The sequence below is a fragment of the Palaemon carinicauda genome, chromosome 7, assembly GCF_036898095.1.
Source record: "Palaemon carinicauda isolate YSFRI2023 chromosome 7, ASM3689809v2, whole genome shotgun sequence".
NCBI classification, from domain to species: Eukaryota; Metazoa; Arthropoda; class Malacostraca; order Decapoda; family Palaemonidae; genus Palaemon; species Palaemon carinicauda.
Window position 1 is genome coordinate 153,489,131 of NC_090731.1, and position 23,096 is coordinate 153,512,226.

The 23,096-nt window shown below is 42.5% G+C and overlaps 1 protein-coding gene across 7 annotated transcripts in view; it reads right to left on the minus strand.

Moving 5' to 3' along the window:
• Positions 1-23,096, minus strand: part of MTA1-like (metastasis associated 1-like) — a 182,772-nt gene that overhangs the window by 155,212 nt on the left and 4,464 nt on the right. For all 7 annotated transcript variants that reach the window (XM_068376979.1, XM_068376980.1, XM_068376978.1 and 4 more), the window contains exon 2: positions 5,012-5,079. In XM_068376979.1, the coding sequence (XP_068233080.1) occupies positions 5,012-5,079 (68 nt within the window). The remainder of the gene's footprint in view (positions 1-5,011; positions 5,080-23,096) is intronic.

Below are 23,096 nucleotides of genomic sequence, written 5' to 3' on the forward strand. Positions count from 1 at the left end.
CGTGTCGTGAGGGTGAAGAAGCGGCTCTAGGGAGCCACCCGGAGTGGAGGTTGCCTTGAGAAGTTCGCTCCGGGGGATCGTGACTCGCACCCACTTATCCCTTGACGAACGGCTCTTCTTGTACTTCCTCTTGGAGGTTCTAGCCCGTTTCCTGGAGTGGCGAGAGCGTGAGCGGGACCTCTTCCATTTCTTCCTCGAGTCCCTTGGGCCTTCATCTTCCAAGAGAACGATGACGGGGAGGAAGACGAGCCCGCTGAGTCCACTGACACATCTAATGCTGCTAGGGGATCCCGTGTCGTTCCACTGGCGAAGGAGGCTGCAAAAAGACGGGCGGGAGCGTTGACGACGGCGCCAGGGGAGACCGAGGCGCTTTCTTGGGAGCGAACCAGTTGTCGAACTCTTCCTCTAGTCTCATGGGCGACCTAAAGGGCGTCCTGGGGGCCGTCCAGGAGACGGAATCTGAATTCGATGACCCTGCTTCTTTTCCTGCGTCTCCCCCGGTCGCTGAAGCACCTGAAACACATACCCACGATTCGGGGGAAGGGGCCGTAGCAGGCTTCCCCCACATCGGATCTTCGGCAGAGACGGGTCCTGTAGGCACCAGGACCTCGTCTCCCCCCCCCCCACAAGCCTGAACCGACACAACATCCCCCACATCAGGAATATCAGACTCTTGGGGAAGGGCAATGGGCCGCTTCCCCGCAACGGACTCACCTCGTCCCCTACTCTGGGTAGGGGAAGTTGGTAGGGAACCCCTCTCCGACAGGGCATCGGGCGACGCTAATGGCGAGCAGAAGCTAGCCTTCTTGGGCGATCTCTTGGGTGCCTTCTTTTTCTTGGTTCTGTAGAGAACCAACTGGATTTCGATCCAAGACTCGCACTCCGGACACGTGGCTGTAGGGGAACAAACACTGCCCCTACACGAAGAACACAAGGTGTGAGGGTCGACCTCCAGCTTGGACAGAAAAGCACCACAAGATTTACCGGCCATAGGCCCGGGCCAACAACGAGGATGCTCCATAATTGAACACTAAAGCACCAAGCGACACAGGGACACAGAGGAAAGAGGTGGATAAGGTTAGGGTTGAACATGTGGGGACCTCGTGGGGACACAAAGGGTCGCACTGGGCGAAGAGAGCGCGGCGAGATGTTAATCACGACGCGACCAGAAACTTGCTGATGACCGAGACCTGGCCACGCACGCTCACTGACCCGGGTCGCCTCAGGGCGCGTATTCATCCGCTACAGAGGTACCCACTATAGAAAACGGAGATAGGGGAAACTACACAAAATTCTGGTTGGTTGGGAGGAGAATCCCAGATACTCCTAAGAAAGTAGTTCGAGGTAAGTAATCCGTGTTGGAACAAATGCTATTTCTTTGCCTGCTCATTTATATATTTACAATTCTTGGGTTATGATTACAGAAGATGCATGAAGTGTCAGAGATGATAAATAAATTTTCCCAGAAAAATTCACACAAGAATATATTACGCCAGCCAATCTTCATGTGTGCGCATTTAGTCATGTGTATACTGTATTTGTATATTTAGGGAGCAATAAATTTGAATTTGAGAAAAGGTGCTCACCACTGGTTAATAAACAGAGTAGCCCTGAAATATGGTTGTGTCCTTATGTTCTCAACTAGTGAGGAATATTACTGCCAAAAGCCCATACACATACACGCTCAATCTCTACACAAATATTTAAACCTAATTTCTCAAAAGATTAAATTTTTGGAAAAAAAGAATAGCTACTACTTTTTTTAATATCCACTGATATTTGTCATCCAAACATGAAAAGATTTATAGTCATCTACAACCTTTACATTCACTTGAAAACTTCCACATGAAAAAGTTACCTTTAAAAGTAACTTCTAAGCACTGATCAAATAATATATATATAAAAATTAAAATGTCCAATGTACACCTTTTCAAATGGTTTTTAAATGAAAAAATAATCAGTTAAGAAAAAAAAAATAATCTGAACCCCAAAAACATTGATTTAATGGAGCCAAGTTGTGCTCCTTAACATAACTCACTCAATACTCATACTGAACTGTATTGATGTACACTAAATTTAATGGATAACTATGCATTACTTATAAATTATTACTGATCGTCAGTTTCTTAGATGTCTCGGCGCATTTTCATTTCCCAGGAAGAACATCACGCACCCAATACAGAATTTTTTGTTCACTGATTTTAATATATGAAATGTCACATTTGTGTCTTATCTCAACGAACTTTATAAAATACAAACGTCTGTATTCTTTAACTCACATTCTAAAAACTATCTTTCCCTCAGATTTTACAGGTTTACATTGATTTTCTCGATATGCGCAGGCTGCTTTATTTGGCCTGGCTTCATTTATAATTTGGCCAACCAATGTGCACCCTATCACTCCAGCAAGAATTTGCTGCTTGTGTTATAGATATACAGGAAGGTGTGGACTATAAGTAACCTCTTCCTCAGTTGGTTCCACTATTGCTTCCTGCTAACCGATGACAATGCTCCAAGGAACTCGTATTCCATCCAGGTACTACACGATAACATGGAGGTGAAGTTCTTTCCTCCAGCCGAGGCACCAGGGAATCGTATAAAACTTTAAGACCTATTACAGCAGATATATGATGGTGTGACTACAATCAGCCATAAAGACATAAAATACTGGTAAGCTTTCACTAATGCAGAATTCACCTCTGCGGTCAAAGATACATTCAAGGATATGAAGTCACAGACGGTGAATGACAACTGTAAATGTTAGTGGGCCGAGTATGTGAAGATTTCACAGGGTTCAGTCCTTATGAATCCTACAACCAGACGATCATGAAGTGTGTGACCTTGGTACAGCGTGACAGATGAAAGCTTCCAGGGATTTGCTTGATGAGCATGAAGAGGCGACTGAACAGGTCCTTGCTGAATCTGTTCAGCTAGTGAGGAAAAGGATTTTAAGGACAACAAAAGTGACAAAGAGTATGAAAGCATCACATCCAAGAAGTCGGGAGAGATGTCATGGGTGTTGGAGAACTTGACAAACATGGCACAGAGCATGCACTCTTCAATGTGCATGCCTTCAAGTATATGTATACCATGGACGAGGATTTTGCACCATACAAGAGCATGATGAAGCTTATGAAACGAAACTATAAACAGCTGCTCATCACCATGTTCTTCACCCCTCAAAGCACAAATACTAGTATTAATTGACACCTCTACTTTACTACTTTTGTAAGCTCTCCTTGTGATTTCATATTGCCAATGATGGTATTACTAAGGATCATCCTTTTTACCCCAATGGCTATGAACAGGTTCTGCAAGGATAGTATAAAATGTGCCATTCATTTTAGATCCTGAGGCCATAATGGGACACAGCAGGTAGCAGGGAGAAAACAGGCGCCTCTCCTCTACAATCCTACTGAGATGAGGAAATTCCTCTGCATTCACTTCCTCTTGCAAAAGTTTGACTTCCATCCAGGTTAATTTTACAATGGACCCAATTCAAAGGAAATATACCAATGATTGCTCTTCAGGCCCTGTAGAATTACCGAGGATTTTCTAATTGATCTTAGGAATTTGGGCTATGTAGTCCATTCAGTGCAACTGGAGGATAACAGAGAAGAGATTGAATACCTAGAAGTAGAGAATGATGCAATTATGAAGGTAAAATAGGATGTGAAGCAAGTGTAGCTACGGACCAAATGAATGCGGCAGGCACCCTCAAGCAATGCCAACTATCTCCAACATAAGGAGAAGACTGTGGTAGCCCGAGTGATCATCAACAAAGCAGTACACCTTTCTCCATCATCGCTGAAACCTGTGCTAAGGTTACAAGCGATTTGAAAGACCATCAGAACTTGGATCGGTCTTACTGAAAGGAGAGGGCGTGAGTCTAAAATGGACAGCCGAACACCCTTTTAAAGGACAAGGTCTCACTATGTTTCACCCTGCCATTGCCACATTGCCCAATGGCATGGCAAGGATCCTACACCCTTGCGCTAGTACGAGACAAGGACATCGCGCCTTAGCAACCTTTCCCCTTCCCCTTGCCTCCTTTTTGGAATGAGAAATAAGAGAGAAGTTTAAAGGGCTGCAAAGACTTGAAAGGTTTGGAGGACACTTGACTTTAGTATGATGAACAAGAAGACTTGGGACCTGGTTGGGTAAGGAAGAACCTCTGTTTGGGCAAGAGATCATGGTAAGCACTCTCATTGGCTTGGATGAAGTTCACTTAGGGAAAATCAGGGAACTTGCATGGTGGATAATGGTGTCAAAAGCATTGACTCTCTACCTCAACCTTAATCTCTGAAGAGCAAAGAAAATTTCATGATAAATACGTTTCAAAAAGAGATTTCCCTCCCTCATTACTCCAGGGCAAGGTTATCCATGATGTTTGTCGATTAACGAGATAGAAAGGTAAGCCTTCTACCTCCCTAATATACCATCCTTCAGAATTTCTCTTCCCCCTTACAGGACATACCAGAGATGACATACCTCGGCGTCTTCTTGAGCCAAACGAAGCCATGTTAAAGAGTTCATTGCAACAGCATCAGCATTAATTAATGCAATCCCTTCCGCACGAATAATTTTCTTATTACAGTAGTTTTTGTTCCATACAAATAAGTGTGCATATTATATCCGCTGACTACTACTTTTAGATCTTCTGACCCTAAGGTTGCACACCTTCAGTTGACAAAAACAACGGAAATTAAAATAAAAAGAAAAAAATTACAAGCTGGAAAATATTTTCAATCATACCTTAACAAAATGGAATAGATATGGACTGGGTTGTTGTGGCGAAACAAAATAAATATCTGGCAAATTTTAAATTCTGGGAAAATGTTGAATCTAGCAATGTTTTTACACTTCTACACAAAGATGTTCATATCTTTAAAAATTTCCAATAGCTAAAACTAATAACTGGCCTTTTACGAATCTAAATCATTTACAGTAGCTTATGTATCTACAAAACTTAATCTATAAGAAAAATTCAATGATAAACTAAAACTCTTACCTTATTAAGTTCTTCTATTCTCCTAATTTGATATGGTGAGGTTGAGGATGTTTCAAAATATACATAATCTGTAAAAGAAAAAGACATTAGAATATTAAGGTATTCAATATAACACGGAGTAAGAGTACATACTGTAGACACCATGTCTCAAGGAGTCTCTAAAAAATTAAAATAATTTTTTTTCTAAAAAATAAAGTTGCTATTCCAATACATACTATAACTCTCTGAAATGTAAGCTTCCCACTTTCCCTTTTAAAAAATTACAGTCCTTCCCCTATCCCACATATTAACCTCTACCCTGTGACATTACCCAATGCCCTGCTGGCGACCAGCTGTGACCATTCAGTCCTCAAATAATTACTATAAAAAAGGATATTTAACCACTGTAATTGGGGTAGTAATGTAATGAAATACTGTACACTGTTTTTATTAAACCATTTGAATTATTTCAATGACTTTCCTGGATTTCCTCTACTAAACCACAATTGGAAAGAAAAAGTGGATTGGTGGTACAGTGAATAACATTTTCAAAATAATTTGTATTTTTCCTAACTATACAAACCTTAGTCATTTAATGCAGTTGGTTCTGAATTACCGAGGGTCTAGCAACCTGTTATGGTTGCACCACCGACCCTATATGTGGCCTGGTAAGTGTTAACCCTGTTGGCCGTGATCCCACTCAAACTCTGGTCGGGACACATTGTGTGGATATGGTGGGTTATAAAACTTGAATGTCTCAGGTTTGGGTAGCTATGAAAAATACAAATTCTATTAACAATTTGCTATTTGTTTTTCTGCAGATACAAACCCTTGTCATTTACAGGCGAATCTTCCTTAGGAGGGAATGACCATTTCCGGTCCTGATAAAGGAGGAAAGGACATGACATTCTAGCATCTAGAGACCCATATATAGAAAAATGTGTCACATCCGAAAGAGAACTCAAATGTGTAGTAAAGCCAATGTGGTAACGTCCCTGACTGGTGATCACCAGACTGGGGTTTGTCTCTCACTCAAACTCATTAGTTCCTTTGGTTACTGCAACCTCACCATCCTTATGAGATAAGGAAGGGGGGGGGTTGAGGAAGCATATGGATCTATCGATGAGTCATCAGCAGCCATTGCCCGACCCTCCTTAGTCCTAGCTTGGCCGGAGAAGAGGCTCGGGCACTGATCGCATAAATGGTCAGTCTCTAGGGCAATGTCACAGTCCCTTGCCTCTGCCATTCATAAATGGCCTTACTGTCTAAGGACCTGTGGGTGGAGTCCTTCAGTAGTGAGAATTAAACGTCGACTGCATTTCCGGAACCCTGCTCTCAGTACCTGTGCCAGAGTGGTTATTGCAGAAGAACACGGTTGCTGCAATACCAAAAATATCATACAACTTGGAAGGGTCTCTAGTAGATGCTTTTCCCTAGGGTTTAAATACACTCATGATTGTTTCAGGTAACCAAAGAGAAATTGTTTTCTTGGTTATCCTCTTTCTTTTGACTGGTACTCACAAATTGTTGGGAGGTCGTAGGTTTGCCAGGGCACCAGCCACCTGTTGAGATACTACCACTAGAGTGTTATGGCATCTTTTGACTGGCCAGACAGTAATACATTGGATCCTTCTCTCTGGTTACTGTTTATTTTCCCTTTGCCTACACATACACCGAATAGTCTGGCCTATTCTTTACATATTCTCCTCTGGCCTTATACACCTGACAACACAGCGATTACCAAACAATTCTTCTTCACCCAAAGGGTTACTGCACTGTAATTGTTCAGTGACCCCTTTCCTCTTGCTAAGGGTAGAAGAGAGACTTTAGCTATGGTAAGCAGCTCTTCTAGGAGAAGGACCATCCAAAATCAAACCATTGTTCTCTAGTCTTGGGTAGTGCCATAGCCTCTGTACCATGGTCTTCCACTGTCTTGAATTAGAGTTCTCTTGCTTGAGGGTACACTCGGGCACACTATTCTATCTAATTTTGCTTCCTCTTGTTTTGCTAAAGTTTATATAGGAGATATTTATTTTAATGTTACTCTTAAAATATTTAATTTTTCCTTTCCTCACAGGGCTATTTTCCCTGTTGGAGCCCCTGAGCTTAAAGCATCTAGCTTTTTCAACTAGGGTTGTAGCTTAGCAAGTAATAATAATAATAACAATAATAATAGTAAAATGACAAGGAATAGTCACTTAAGGTAAAAGACAAACCACATTTACAGGAAATAGTGGCAAACTGACCATAACATCAATCACCCTGATTAAGGAAATGGAGGAATCAAACCGATGATCATGAAAAGATGGCTTGAGTCTTAGCTACAAAGTCAAGGATAAACAAGAATAAGAGATCAATTCACCCCCTTGGATTGTGATAAAAGATAAAAGCGACCATGGAGCTGGCTTGCGAGATCTCTTATTATTTTCTTACAGAAAAGTTCGTATGGTACCACTCTAAGGGACCTTGAAATTATAACTGTACTCAAAAGTGTTACTGAGTGGTTCTTGCGGAAATCAAAGTTGCCACAATAGCCCCATATACCATGGGCTTTTGGAGGGGCCCCAGTAGACATTTCTCCCAAAGATAAACATGCTTTCATAGCTATAAGTGGAATATTGGCCAAGAGTAGTGCAGTTTTCCGTAGACAACACCAATCACATAATAGGGACCACTATGCGGAGGAGTTGCAGAGGTATTCGGAAAGATGCCATGCTGTCAGTCTTTTCATATGCACTTGTTGTCAAGGATTTGGCTAGTCTGATAGCTTTCTTGGGACTTTTACGAACAGATCTAGAAGGTCCAAGAACCACTCCACTTCAGACCAATCTGACGCTACTAGCATCATGAGGTCTTGAGACATTCAGATCTTATTCAAGACCAGATAGGTTAGGTGGAATGGGGGGAAAGGTGTAGGCGTCCATCCCGTCCAAGAGGAATTGGAATATGTCTTCCATAACTACAGCTGGGACTGGAGAAAAATATAAAGTACTGCCAGATTGTGGCTCAGTTGATCAGCAAATATGTATCCATAATGGAGGAATCCGACAAAGTTAGAAGTTCACTTGCCACTTGACAACTCTAGGACTAATCTAACCAAACTACAGTCTCTAGTCGACACTGATTATCTGTTATCACAGTACTTTTTCCCATGATTATCTGTTATCACAGTCCTTTTTCCCCAGGATTAAATGGGCTGTAAGGCGAACGGCATTCCCTAACACTCACTGATGCATTCCCAACGCCAAACGGCAAAGGAAGCGAGACATGGAGCCTCAATGCTCAGAGACACACGTCAGCACATACCTGTTGTATCTGTATGCGCTGTTGTCGCTCAAAAACACTACTGAGTGACCTTAAAGGTGTCTATGAAGTGGAGTTAACACTATCTACGTCGCTCTCAATTCTAAGTAGTTTATGTGGAACGACTTGTCTCCCTGTGTCCACATACCTGAAACTTATTACGTTTGAAGAGCCTCTGCCAAAGAAAGGGACTGAAACACTGACTGGGACCTATTCTACACCCATGCCCAGATACAGAAATTGACACGAGCTCGAGAACCAACTTCCCTAATTCTAGCCAGACTCAGAGATGACAGAAAAATTTGAGACGATCCCTTTGTCGGATAAGCAGGACTCTTGAATCCACCAGTCGTCCAGATCATGAAGAAACCTGATCTTCATGGCATGAGCTCATGAGGAAAAGAGAGCGAGGAGACATATAAAGGTTTGCGGAGCTAGGAACAGGAAGGTCCTTCCTCAGAAAGAAAACCACAGCTACTTCCTTGACTTCAGATGGACTGAGATATGATAATGGGCAGTAATAAGTCTTTCTGACAGAAAGCTTTAATGACTGAGCCTAGTGCTTTCATCTTGAACCAGGTTTGGGAATGTTTAGCAACTCAAGTTTTGAAAAGAAGCTAGCTGTTGACTAATTCGGTCACCAGAAATACCCGGAGCTAAATAAATACGCTACATCTGAATCAAGAGGTAGTGGATTGAGAAGAGCTCCCCCAGGAACATAAAATTTCCGTTAAGGAGAGCGCAAGAAGAAGTACAGTAATTTGATAACCTACCTGCTCTAAGAGAATTCTCAGAATCTGAGACTTGATTATTCATCTCAATTAAGGTGTCACAAGCTTGCCGAACATTAAACTTATGATTTGCACTCTAGGTATCTGAGAAGAAGCCATCAATGAGAATACATCTAACAGGAGCATGAGGGGCCTCAAGACTGTTAATACATCTACCAAGACTCATAATTTTCATATAAGAGGATGCCTCCCATGGCCTGAAGTCGGTACTTCCAGAGTGGCCACACCAGTTGCCTGAAGCTTTTACCTTAATAGGAAACTGTAAACAGTATTCTAGGTCTAGAATCTGCGGGAGTCGGCTTCTGCTTAGATGCTGTCCTGAGATTTTTGTCCTTCCCAGGAACGTCTTTATGGTCATGCCGAATCTCTGGCATATAAGACGGAAAGACTGATGGGAAACGTGGATAATTGAAACTGCTAACCTTTTCTGAAGCTGTAACCCAGAGATCAGGCCTATGCTATGAACTTGGCAAAGATGTTGGAGAACTGGGTCTCAAACGCATAGATGACAAAGCACAATGCCAAGGTTGCGAACCAAGAGAAAAAAACCTGCAGAAACGGTGGAATAAGGTTCCACACGCCATTCCCCATCACTACGTTATGTTGAGGTAAAGGACATACATACCTCCAAAACTGAGGAATATTTTCTACAGTCTTCATGATCAGAGTGATAAGATATTGGAAGGATGGTTTTCATCCTCCAAAGGGACTACTGAAAGAGAGAGTGAAATCCTATGTAAGGGCGAGCCTATACCCCTAAAAGTTACGGGATGAATAGCGGCGTGCTTACTGGCGTGCAAACAAACAGACGCGTAGAACATTCAATGACTATATATTGGATAGTAAAAGCTTATCCTGTACTATGTGGGAAGGCAGAAGCGGGGATTGTTTGTAGGACTACGGACGCAGAGTCGGGCTAGTACCAGCAACCAGAAGTTTTGACACTTGAGGCTCATCGCCATGCAAAGCTAATTGCAAAACTACTGTACTTAATTATATGAGGAAGGTCCGCTTGCAGGACCCTGGGTGGCAACAAGGAGGTCCGAAGACACTTTCGACTATGAAAGGAATACAGTATGTTCCTAAAAAAATATGATGGATATGAGGTAAATGATGGTATACAGACAAAGAAAGCGGGAAGTAGGTGTTTGGGTTCTTGAGCACCCACAGAAGCTTCCAGAATATATATATAAAATCTCCTTAATCTCCAACAGATATTATTATGATCATTACTGGCTGTTACAACCCTAGATGGAAAAGCATATTGCTATAAGCCCTATAAGAACTCCAACTGGGAAAATAGCCCAGAGAAGAAAGAAACTAAGGAAACAGATAGAAAAGTGCCCATGAACCCCAAAGCAAGAGAACTCTACCCCAAGACAATGGAAAACCATGATACGGAGGCTACGGCACTACCCAAGACTAAAGAACAATGGTTTGATTTTGGAGTGTCCTTCTAGAAGAGTTGGTTACCATAGATAAAGTCTCTCTTCTACCCCTACCAAATACAGTAGAAAGTAGCCACTGAATAATTACAGTGCAGTAATCAACCTTTTGAGTGAAGAAGAATTTTTCAGTCATATTAGGAGGTCAAGCGTATGAGGAAAGAGATGGTTTAAAGAATAGGCCATACTATTCGGTGTATGTGTAGGAAAGGAAAAATGAGTCGTAACCAGTGAGGGATCCAATGAAGTACTATCTGGCCTGTCAAAGGTTACCCAATAACTCTTTCAGCACTATCAGCAGTTGGAGCCAAAAACAGTTGCTAAAGGAATCTATCTTGGAGATTGAAATTTCAGCCTCAGGAATGATGTCAAGTTTAACTACGTACTGCACTTAAAAGCATCCCTGAACACTAGGTTACCATCCTTCATTATCGGATGTAGAGGCAACTCTGGTGTTGACAATATTCAACGTTGAGAATGCTGAACAGGAGAAACAACATGGGGAAGATGGGGATTCAGTTCTGCGCAACGTTTCTTATCATTGGGTTGTTGCAATGGGTCTTACCTCCAAAACTAAATACTGTAATCACTTTTAAGATTAACATGAGAAGGATACTTCCTATCCTCCAAAATAACTACTGGAGGAGTAGTAGTCTTGTAAAAGCATTCATAAAAACCAAAATAAAATATAAGGCTTTGGAAAGTTAAGTCATAGGGTGAACAACGGGAGGACTTGCAACGGAAGCAGTCTGTTCAGCTGATGCACGAGCAGTGAAAGCGATGCTTTCAATAGGTGCACGAGCAGAACATGTAGTACTCTCTGGGTAAATGAGGGCTAGAAAACACGTCTCCAAGGCTTTGTGGGAGAGCGGACGTAGGGAAAATATGTAGGACTGAGGACTCACTGTCAAGCAAGTGCTCATTCCTATACAAAGTGGTAAGGGCAATGATCCTTATGCAAGAGAAGTTTCAGCAGAGAAAATTCTTCAATACTTCCTTATCCAGAGATATTGTCATGCAAAGAGAATAATGCTGCACACCTGAATAATAGTGGGGTGTATATGAATTGCACACAAAATGCACAGTAGAAACTCCTGAAAATAATCCAGAGAAAACCCTTTGATTTCCCTCATCAGAGGTAAGAAGTTACTTATATGAACTAAGAACTCTCTCAGTCTAAGATTAGTAAAAGCAGAAGAAAAAAATGATAACCATCAGATGGAACATTATCAACAACTGGGCTGAAAGCTGCCACTAAAAAATCATCTTTTTGAGGTAGAATTCTCGGCCTTCTGACGGAGGGCAGGAGAAACTATTTCAATAAAACTTTAATAAACACTAGGTTAACATACTTCGCTATCTGGTCCTGTCATAGAAAACTCCAATACCAAGGGAACAGACTTGGATTGAAAGAGAATGCTTAAGCTTCGTTTTCTTCTTCGTGACTGAAGCAGACGAAAGAGAACAAGTGGCTTCGTTTTCTTTTTCGTGACTGAAGCAGACGAAAGAGAACAAGTGCATTAGTAGTCGTCTTTCTAAAGCCCTAAACTTTTCCCATTGGGAGAATAATCACTCCCTGCACATATCCCCATGGGACAAGAAGGTGACACTTGATTCACATGACCAAAGAGGGAAGAAAGCTGGCTTCATCTAGCAAAGAAGGGCCAGAGATGGGATCACCTCCATGGTATAGGGATGAATGTTTATGTGATCTCATATTCAATGGACAGCAAAGCAAAAGGGGATCTGGCATTGATAGCTTGGCAAAAAGGTTTGTCGTAGACCCTAATGAACTTAGCTTTAATAGACTGGGAAGACAAAGCTACACCAGAGATGTAGGAATAGTTGCCTGCGACTAGTGTTATACATGCATATTTGAGATCTAACTACTGAATCTTTTTTACAGTAAATCAAAAGCCAAGTCTAGATCTGAACCACACTCGAGAGATCAGATCTAGGATAGGAGCCTGAGGAATGTCTTCTTTGATGGGTTCAGATGGTTGAATTTTTTGCCAAGGAAAGTAGAGATTGAGAGATCAAGAAATGCAGGAGCAACAAGAGGGGGAGACAAAGAGCCAGGGCAATTCAGTTTGATAAGTGCTGGGAAAGGCGTCAAAAGATTTTATTATCCCTGGCGCTGATAAGGAAGGCATTGTAGTATTAATGAGTAGGCGCACAAGCAAATGTTGATAAAAACTGGGGCAGAAGTGAACACAGTAGCAGAAGGCAATACCACAGGTATAAAACCATGTGGCGACGTAAAAATGGAACCAGGCACAGAGCCCACAGTAGGAGACAAAACCGTCATGCGGACAAACCAAAGTGCAGGCATTAAAATGAGTGGCAGCCTGAAACAAGGTGTCGAAACAGGTGTAGAAGTTTTATGATAAGTCCCAACTTTCAGTAGACAATGGTTGCTAATGTTTTGTAGTGAGAAATTAAATGCACGCATTTCATTGGATGCCCCCATAAGAGTCAATTTTTATTTAAGCATCCGGGCATCTGTGGAAACATATGCATTTAATGTCTCGCCTTGAAACAGTGGTAGCCACCGTCCACTGAAAATTGGCCTTAAATACAAAGGGATTCCAAAAAATTGCAAAGAACCCAAACCAGAGAGTTCCTAACAATAGTAGGCTATGGGGAAACAAACAATACCTGTGAAATAGAGAAAGTAAAGGCCAAAGTTTTCAGGACCTCTGAGTAGTCAGCTGCAACTGGAACTTTCTGTCATCTTTTTTTAAATAGAAATGAATCTTAAAAAGTCCAACTAACTTATGGATGTTTACTGATATTATAGATTCCTTCTCAGAGAATAAAACAGTTCCTTCTCTTATTTCAAGGCTTGTTCACATGAGGTGACGAACAACAACAATCACACTGGCAGAACACGGTTAGTGTTTACACATGGCTTAATGCTGTTTTTTTTTTTTTTTTTTTTTTTTACTTGGTCATCAATTTCATTAGTGAATAACTATGTATTGAGTAGTAAGGGATAACAATGTATCTTTTCAAGGGAAACTCAAATCGCACACTGTAGCAAATGTTGATAAAAATATTTCACTTTAAAGTGAACAGGTCATTTGCAAGGATTATAAGTTAGAATCAGCATCAACAACCATGTTCCATCCCTAAATTGGCCACGCAGCCAAGGGATTCGAGTTAAGAATTGGTTGGCCTGACACAGGCTTCACTGCTTCCACCAGGGTCACACTTCTAATGCTAGCATATTAAGAAGAATCTGGGGAGGATATTAAGGATAAAACTGGATATGTGGGGAAGAAAGGAAAAATGTTATTTTCATTAGTAAAATAAATTTTTGAATATACTTACCCGATAATCATGTAGCTGTCAACTCTGTTGCCGACAGAAATCTACGGTCGGGATACGCCAGCGATCGCTATACAGGTGGGGGTGAACACCACAGCGCCATCTGTGGTCAGGTACTCTAGTACTTCTTGTCAACACCATCTCAATTTTTTGCTCGGTCCACTGGTTCTCTATGGGGAGGAAGGGTGGGTCAATTAAATCATGATTATCGGGTAAGTATATTCAAAAATTTATTTTACTAATGAAAATAACATTTTTCAATATTAATCTTACCCGATAATCATGTAGCTGATTCACACCCAGGGTGGTGGGTGGAGACCAGCATACATGTTAACACAGAAGCTAAGTATCCCGTATTTTATTTTATTAGTTATTCAAAAATAACATAAAATAAATAAGTACCTGGTAAGGAAGACGACTTGAACCGTTACTCTGCCTTTATTAAGTACGTCTTTCTTACTGAGCGTAGCGGTCCTCTTAGGATGCTGAACGACTCTTAGGTGCTGAAGTATAAAGGGCTGCAACCCATACTAAAGGACCTCATCACAACCTTTAACCTCGGCGCTTCTCAAGAAAGAATTGACCACCCGCCAAATCAACAAGGATGTGGAAGGCTTCTTAGCCGACCGTACAACCCATAAAAAGTATTCAAGAGAAAGGTTAAAAAGGTTATGGGATTATGGGAATGTAGTGGCTGAGCCCCCGCCTACTACTGCACTCGTTGCTACGAATGGTCCCAGGGTGTAGCAGTTCTCGTAAAGAGACTGGACATCTTTGAGATAGAATGATGCGAACACTGACTTGCATCTCCAATAGGTTGCATCCATAACACTCTGCAGAGAACGGTTCTGTTTGAGGGCCACTGAAGTAGCCACAGCTCTCACTTCATGTGTCCTTACCTTCAGCAAAGCAAGGTCTTCTTCCTTCAGATGAGAATGTGCTTCCCTAAACAGGAGCCTGAATAGGTAAGAAACTGAGTTCTTAGACCTTGGAAGAGAAGGCTTCTTGATAGCCCACCATAAAGCTTCTGATTGTCCTCGTAAAGGTTATGACCTTTTTAGATAGTACCTAAGAGCTCTAACTGGGCAAAGTACTCTCTCCAGTTCGTCCCCCACCAAGTTGGACAGGCTTGGGATCTCGAACGACTTAGGCCAAGGACGTGAAGGAAGCTCGTTTTAGCAAAAAACCGAGCTGCAAGGAACATGTAGCCGTTTCAGATGTGAAAACTATGTTCCTGCTGAAGGCGTGGCTCTCACTTACTCTTTTAGCTGTTGTCAAGCACACGAGGAAAAGAGTTTTTAATGTGAGGTCCTTAAAAGAGGCTGATTGGAGAGGTTCAAATCTTGATGACATAAGGAACCTTAGGACCACGTCTAGATTCCAGCCTGGAGTGGACAACCGACGTTCCTTTGAGGTCTTAAAAGACCTAAGGAGGTCCTGTAGATCTTTGTTGTTGGAAAGATCCAAGCCTCTGTGGCGGAAAACCGCTGCCAACATACTTCTGTAACCCTTAATCATAGGAGCTGAAAGGGATCTTACGTTCCTTAGATGTAACAGGAAGTCAGCAATCTGGGTTACAGTGGTACTGGATGAGGAAACTGCATTGGCCTTGTACCAGCTTCGGAAGACTTCCCCTTTAGACTGATAGACTCTGAGAGTGGATGTCCTCCTTGCTCTGGCAATCGCTCTGGCTGCCTCCTTCGAAAAGCCCCTAGCTCTTGAGAGTCTTTCGAAAGGCTGAAGGCAGTCAGACGAAGAGCGTGGAGGTTTGGATGTACCTTCTTTACGTGAGGTAGACGTAGAAGGTCCACTCCTAGAGGAAGAGTCCTGGGAATGTCGACCAGCCATTGCAGTACCTCTATGAACCATTCTCTCGCGGGCCAGAGCGGAGCCAACCAACGTCAGCCGTGTCCCTTTGCGAGAGGCGAACTTCTGAAGTACCCTGTTGACAATCTTGAACGGCGGGAATGCATACAGGTCGAGATGGGACCAATCCAGCAGAAAAGCATCCACGTGAACTGCTGCTGGGTCTGGAATCGGAGAACAATACAACGGGAGCCTCTAGGTTATCGAGGTAGCGAACAGATCTATGGTTGGCTGACCCCACAGGGCCCAAAGTCTGCTGCAAACATTCTTGTGAAGGGTCCACTCTGTGGGGATGACCTGACCCTTCCGGCTAAGGCGATCTGCCATGACATTCATATCGCCCTGAATGAACCTCGTTACCAGCGTGAGCTTTCGATCTTTTAACCAGATGAGGAGGTCCCTTGCGATCTAGAACAACTTCCACAAATGAGTCCCTCCCTGCTTGGAGATGTAAGCCAAGGCTGTGGTGTTGTCAGAGTCCACCTCCACCACCTTGTTAAGCTGGAGGGACTTGAAGTTTATCAAGGTCAGATGAACCGCCAACAGCTCCTTGCAATAGATGTGAAGTGTCCTTAGCTCCTGATTCCATGTTCCCGAGCATTCCTGTCCGTCCAAAGTCGCACCCCAGCCCGTGTCTGATGCGTCAGAGAAGAGACGGCGGTCGGGTTTCTGAACAGCCAAAGGTAGACTTCCTTGAGAAGAAAGCTGTTCTTTCACCACGTGAGAGTAGACCTCCTCTCTTCGGAAACAGGAACTGAGATCGTCTCTAGCGTCATGTCCTTTATCCAGTGAGCCGCTAGATGATACTGAAGGGGGGGAGGTGGGGTCTCCCTAACTCGATGAACAGTGCCAGCGATGAAAGTGTCCCTGTTAGACTCATCCACTACCTGACTGAGCATCGGTTCCTTCTCAGCATGCTCTGGATGCAATCTAGGGCTTAGTATATCTTTGGGGCCGACGGAAAAGCCCGAAAAGCTCGACTCTGAAGATCCATACCCAGGTAGACAATGGTCTGGGATGGGACGAGCTGGGACTCCTCAAAATTGACCAGGAGGCCCAGTTCCTTGGTCAGATCCATAGTCCATCTGAGAATCTCCAGACAGCGACGACTTGTGGGAGCTCTTAAAAGCTAGTCGTCTGACGGAGCCGGACACAAGATCATGGTACTGCTGCACAGTCTGTGAACTGTCAACCATGGGGAAGCGAGGAAGTACAGTGACAACCCGAAGCTGTCTAGACTGTCTGGGTCGTACAGACAACTCCTTATCGGGTTGCTGAGGTTGCCGCACTGCGTCACAACAAGACACTTCTGCTGGTTGTTGAACGTCTTCCCAGTGACACACTGACTCCGTAAACAAAAAATCCTCTAACAAGGACTAAGCTTGGACTGCATGTCTTGCAACACAGCTCAAGGTCTATGGGAGCAGGTGTGGTAACAGACGGGGTTAGCGACTGAAGTGGAACCATTACCCTCCCTGGAAGCATGCTATGCTTAAATAAAAGTCCATAGGAGGCTAAGTAGCTAAAGGCTCCTCTCCAAATGACAGAGTCCTCAAGGGAAAATCAGAAGGAGGGAGAATAGCACTTTCTCATATACAGGAACCATATCCGAGAAAAGCTAAGTTCTCTCAGTGAGGGTTTCACTGGTGCAAAAGCAGCAGACTAGAAGGCAACGTTATGAAACTGCTTGACAGTCTAGTGAGTTGGCAACAACCAAAGATGTATGACTGAGAAGCATGCGGTAAGGTATGCAGAGCATGCTGTATGTAGAGCATGCTGTATGTAGAGCATGCTGTAAGGTAAGCAGAGCATGTTGCATGGCGTGCGGCTTATGCTGCATGGGATGAGGCTCATGCTGCATGGGATGAGGCTCATGCTGCATGGTATGAGACTCATGCTGCATGGGATGAGGCTCAAGCTGCAAGGGATGAGGCTTATGCCGCATGCGTTGAGGAGGATGCCGCATAGTATGAGGCTCCTGCCTCATGGGTTGAGGCGGTTGCCGCATAGCATGAGGCTTTTGCCTCATGGTTTGAGGAGGATGCCGCATAGCATGAGGCTCCTCATAAGCATGAGGCTGCCTCATGGGTAGAGGAGGATTTTTTAAAGAAATCTGAACCTGACACTAATCTAGCTGTCCGAGGATTTACCTGGTGAGACATCAGTCTCTTTACCAGCGAGTTTTACCAGATTTCCCCGGGCCACCACGTGACACAATTGGTAGTAATTCATTCAAATTATCCCTAATGAGTCAATATGGATAAATATCAACACAACATCGTGTTCAAATAGAAATAAATTTCTACCTCATACTTGGGATCGAACGCTAGCCCCTTCTAATGAAAGGCCAGGTCGAAACCAACCATGCCACGAGAGCCCATTCAAGAGTTGAGGTTCTTGCCTCAAGAGTGGAGGTGGCTGCCGCAAGAGTTGAGGTTGCTGCCTCAAGGATGGAGGAGGTTGCCGCAACGCAAGAGGTTGCTGCATAGCGCTGGTATCTGGCAACTCCCAAAGCGGCAGCTCACGCGTGGAGGTAGGTTGAGGAACCTCAACATCATACGTCTGGCAGGGTGGACTGCGCAGAGGTGGAGTTGAGGTTGCTGCCTCGAGGATGGTGGAGGTTGTCGCACCGCAAGAGGTAGCTGCCTCGAGGATGGAGGAGGTAGTCGCAACGCAAGAGGCTCCTACCTCAAGGGTAGAGGAGGTTGCTGCAAAGCATAAGGCTCCTGCCTCAAGTGTTGAGGAGGTTGCCGCGTGGCAAGAGGCTCCTGCCTAAAGGAAAGTGGAGGTTGCTGCACAGAGCTGGTATCTGGCAACTCCCAATGCGGCAGATCACGCATGGAGGTAGCTTGAGGAACCTCAACATCATACGTCTGGCAGGCTGGACTGCGTAGAGGTGGAGGAGCGCTCGCAGGAGGAGGTGTGTTAACCTTCTCTGCCTGAAACTCCTGCATCAACACCGCAAGCTGAGACTGCATTGTCAGCAGCATAGACCACTAGAGTTTAAGAAAGACAACAACAAACGGAGCTACTGTCCGTTGAAACTGAGGGTCTAAAACAGCTGGTGCGGCAACAGACGGAGTTACTGTCTGTTGCGATACCACCTTGCCTCTCTGGGAGGTGTGCAGTTGTCGTACTGCAGCAAGTCCGAACTGACCCAGTGCTAATGGCACCACCTAGGAGTTGGACTTGCGCGGAAGGGACCGACTTGCACTTAAAAGCTGCAAGATTTGGTCCATGGTTTCTGCGAGAAACCTCTTCCGCAGACGAGGAATAAATGGGCTCTCTCGTCTTTGTGTGGGTGTGGTGATCACGTCGGCTACGTGAGTTGGTTACACCCGAAACCACGGAGGGAAACGTCTGTTCGTCGATCAAGGCCTGCTGAACCCATAAGTCCTTCGACATTACTTCTCCCCTGGGCTTGGGAGCTTGTAAGAGGTCCCAGACTAGGCGAACAACTGGCACGAACAGACGAACCCTCGAACGCACACTGTAACACTTAGCGCTTATCACTTTATCACTTTTGATTTTCTGTTTGCACTTATTTCACTGAACTCGAAACTTTAAGTGGTTTGTACCTGAAACACGCAATTCTATCCTTCATTAAAAGTTAGTAATTGCGAAAACAGTATTACAATGTAACAGAAAAACATAATGAAAGATAAATAATTCAGTGGCTGGAAAAGAGATTAAACACTAGATCAAATAAACTACGTTTAAAATCTCTCACCGCATAAAGTCTGAGAACAAGAATAAAACTCTAGAAACGTTTACCTTCTTCCCCTAAAGAGACTAGGGAGAAGAGCAAAAAACGATAACAACGTTACCCGCTTGAACGAAACGTTTATCCTCCTCTCTCTCCCTCCGTCTCTATCTCTCTCTCTCTCTCTCTTGACTTAGCACCTGAGAGAAGAGCCCAATTATATATATCGTTAAAACATATTATTGTTAAAGGAAAAAAACTGAAAGGTTTCCCAAATAAAATGTTCCTTTATTAGAATAGAACCATTTAAGCTAAGAAAGAATGAACAAAACGCTAGAATCGGTTTACTCTTACTGCAACGTGACACCGTGATAGACTCTCTCTCTATCGTAACGATAGAGCGCAAGTTGAACGTTCTGAACGTCAACAACTGCAGAGACAAAACAAAACGTTAGTTCAACTTTGAAAGCAGTACAAGACTATCAAAGAAATTCTTTCAAAAACATTAAAATAGCATAATATGTTAACAGGTAAAAACGAAATGACGGGCTCAAAGTTAATTAACTTCGGTTCCAAGAAAAGACCGCCTACTATTAGGAAAGGTCGAATATAAACAAATATAAAAATTAATTTTAATAAGTTTATAATAAAAGGAAGTTAATCAAAGAGGCCTATAAAAGGCGGAGAGATATAAAATAAATCTATAACTTTGTTAAGCAAAATTAAGAGAGTCTATACTCTCTTCGACACCAACACTTCCGTCTAAGGGAAGGGTCGGCCATTTAAAAGTGAAAGAGAGTTCATACTCTCTTCGTACCAAAATTAAATCAAAAATTAAATCAAATTAATTCCAAAAGCTTGCTAAGCTAATGATATAGCTTCCTGAATAGCGAAGGCTAAACTCTAGAGCAAATACATCACCAAATCGTGAGCAATAACTCCAGAATCAACAGCGTATCCATGTAGGTCTAGCCGGAGGCACGACAGAGAAAAAATTGAGGTGGTGTTGACAAGAAGTACTAGAGTACCTGACCACAGATGGCGCTGTGGTGTTCACCCCCACCTGTATAGCGATCGCTGGCGTATCCCGACCGTAGATTTCTGTCGGCAACAGAGTTGACAGCTACATGATTATCGGGTAAGATTAATATTGAAAAAAAACGGATATGTGGGAAGGAATGGAAAAAAATGGATATGTGGGGAGGAAAGGAAAAAAAACTGGATATGTGGGGAGAAAAGGAAAAAACTGGATATGTGGGGTGGAAAGGAAAGTTGGAGTGGGGGGAGGAATGAGAGGGTACAGGAGAAGGAACAAAGATCGAAATTGATCATCTGAGCCGCCACTGGAAATCCAACCTTCCCATGTTGTCATGTTAACTCTACGCTCGAATCCTATAGCATATGAATATTGAGAAGACTCAATGAAACCAGTATGCATTACATACCATAAAGTTCATCTAAATGTACCTGCCTGACAACACATTCCCCATCAGGTTTCTGTCTGGCTTGTTACACAGTAAAAGAAAAGTGTTGACAGTTGTCAGTCTACCACTATCCACACACTACTTTGCACTTGCTCAATTTTAACATTTAACTTTCTAGTGCAAACTTCCAACAAGTGTTCAAGCCATAGGCTAAAAAACTCAATATTTTAGGCCCTAAATTTATAAAAATTCCTCTATTTGTTGTAACAAACACTATAATGTTACACAACAGGCAATAGTCTTTTAGTCTTGGCCTTTGTCCACTTCACCATTTGGATTTTAAATGGTGGACAAAGTTGAAATTCCCCACATAAAAATTAGCAAAATTTCAGTGAACAACAATGAAGCCTGAATCATAATTCAGACCTAAACTACCTTGACCAAGACCAGTTGATAATCCTGTCGTGGGAGTTAAAAATCTAATTAGACTGTAAATTACACAAAGATTCATTCTGGGCATGGCAATACTAGAAATTACTTTCACTGTGCAGCATAAATTAATTATTCACAGTACAGTGAACCCTCGTTTATCGCGGTAGATAGGTTCCAGACGCGGCCGCGATAGGTGAAAATCCGCGAAGTAGTGACACCATATTTACCTATTTATTCAACATGTATATTCAGACTTTTAAAACCTTCCCTTGTACGTAGTACTGTTAACAAACTACCCTTTAATGTACAGAACACTTAATGCATGTATTACAGTACCCTAAACTAAAACAGGCACATATATTAAAGGCAATTTTATATCATGCGTTTCCTAAACACGCTAAAAAGCACGTTAAAAAATGGCAACCAATGTTTTGTTTACATTTATCTCTGATCATAATGAAGAAACAAACTGGAGGTAGAGCTTTGCTTATTACCCAGACATATTTCCCATACTATTCCCTTAGAACTACATCACATCTTCCTACTTTAGTATATATATATATATATATATATATATATATATATGTATATATATATATGTATATATATATATATATATATATATATATATATATATATATATATATATTTATATGTATGCACATATACATACCTACCTATATACATACATACATATATACATAAATACATGCATATATATATATATATATATATATGTTACTGTATATATATGGGTTATGGAAAAAATCCGCCAAGTGGTGAATCCGCGATGGTCGAACCGCGAAGTAGCGAGGGTTCACTGTATACTATTTATTGTCTCATCTTAAAATCTAAACACTTGTACTTCTTATGGCTAAGTTTAATTCTATGAGAGAAGGAATGTCAAAGAAAGTAAGTATAATGAACTTTTCAATATGCTGAACAGATATGAAAATCCTAGCGAAGTTAAAAATAGCAAGAACTAAAGGTCATAGTAGCAGAAATGACACAATGACATCATTGTCATTAACTATTGCCCTACGAAGGAAAATATTTGAGAACAATGATTAAACTGTACCAAACTGGGCAATGAACTATTAACCGATATATGCAATCCCCATCTTGATCCTACAATAACTCAAGATAAACGTAGATCAGTGTAAAGTTAAAACGAGATGACGGTGTCCTGTAAGGTACGTACCACAGACATCTTACAGAACCATTATTACTTCAAAAGGAAACTTCTGAAGGTATAAGTTGGTGTTGCCAAGTAACCAGAAGTGTCAATGAAGAAAGAAAGCCCATTGTTAACTAGTTTGGGTTAACTTCTATTTTAGGGATGAGTCATGAAGTGAAGTCCCCGCTCTAGGCTAGGTAAGCTAGTGATACAGTATACAGCACTGACTTAAGCTGGAATCACACTAGGGTTTTTTTCGTCAGTTGCTGCCTAAATTGGGAAGTATGAGCAGGTGGTGCTCGAGACATTGGCAGCAATTGGCTTCCCAACTGGGTGGGAAGCAGCTCAAATAAAATGCAGGCATGTAAACACAAGATGGGGGCTGCAAATAGGATGTGCTCTTGCTTGGCAATCCTGGGTCCAAAAAGCCTCAAGAGATAATAAAAATATTTTTTGTCCATCCTGAGGTAGTTGTAGAATTCTTCAATTCACGTAATATACCAATAATACATATTACCGCAACAGTTAGAAAATTTCTGGGAGCCATGATGATATCAGCTGATCAGTTTCGTTTAACTTTTTCCCATTTGCTCCTAGAACTGCGATATCGTAATGCAACGCCACAACACTTTTGC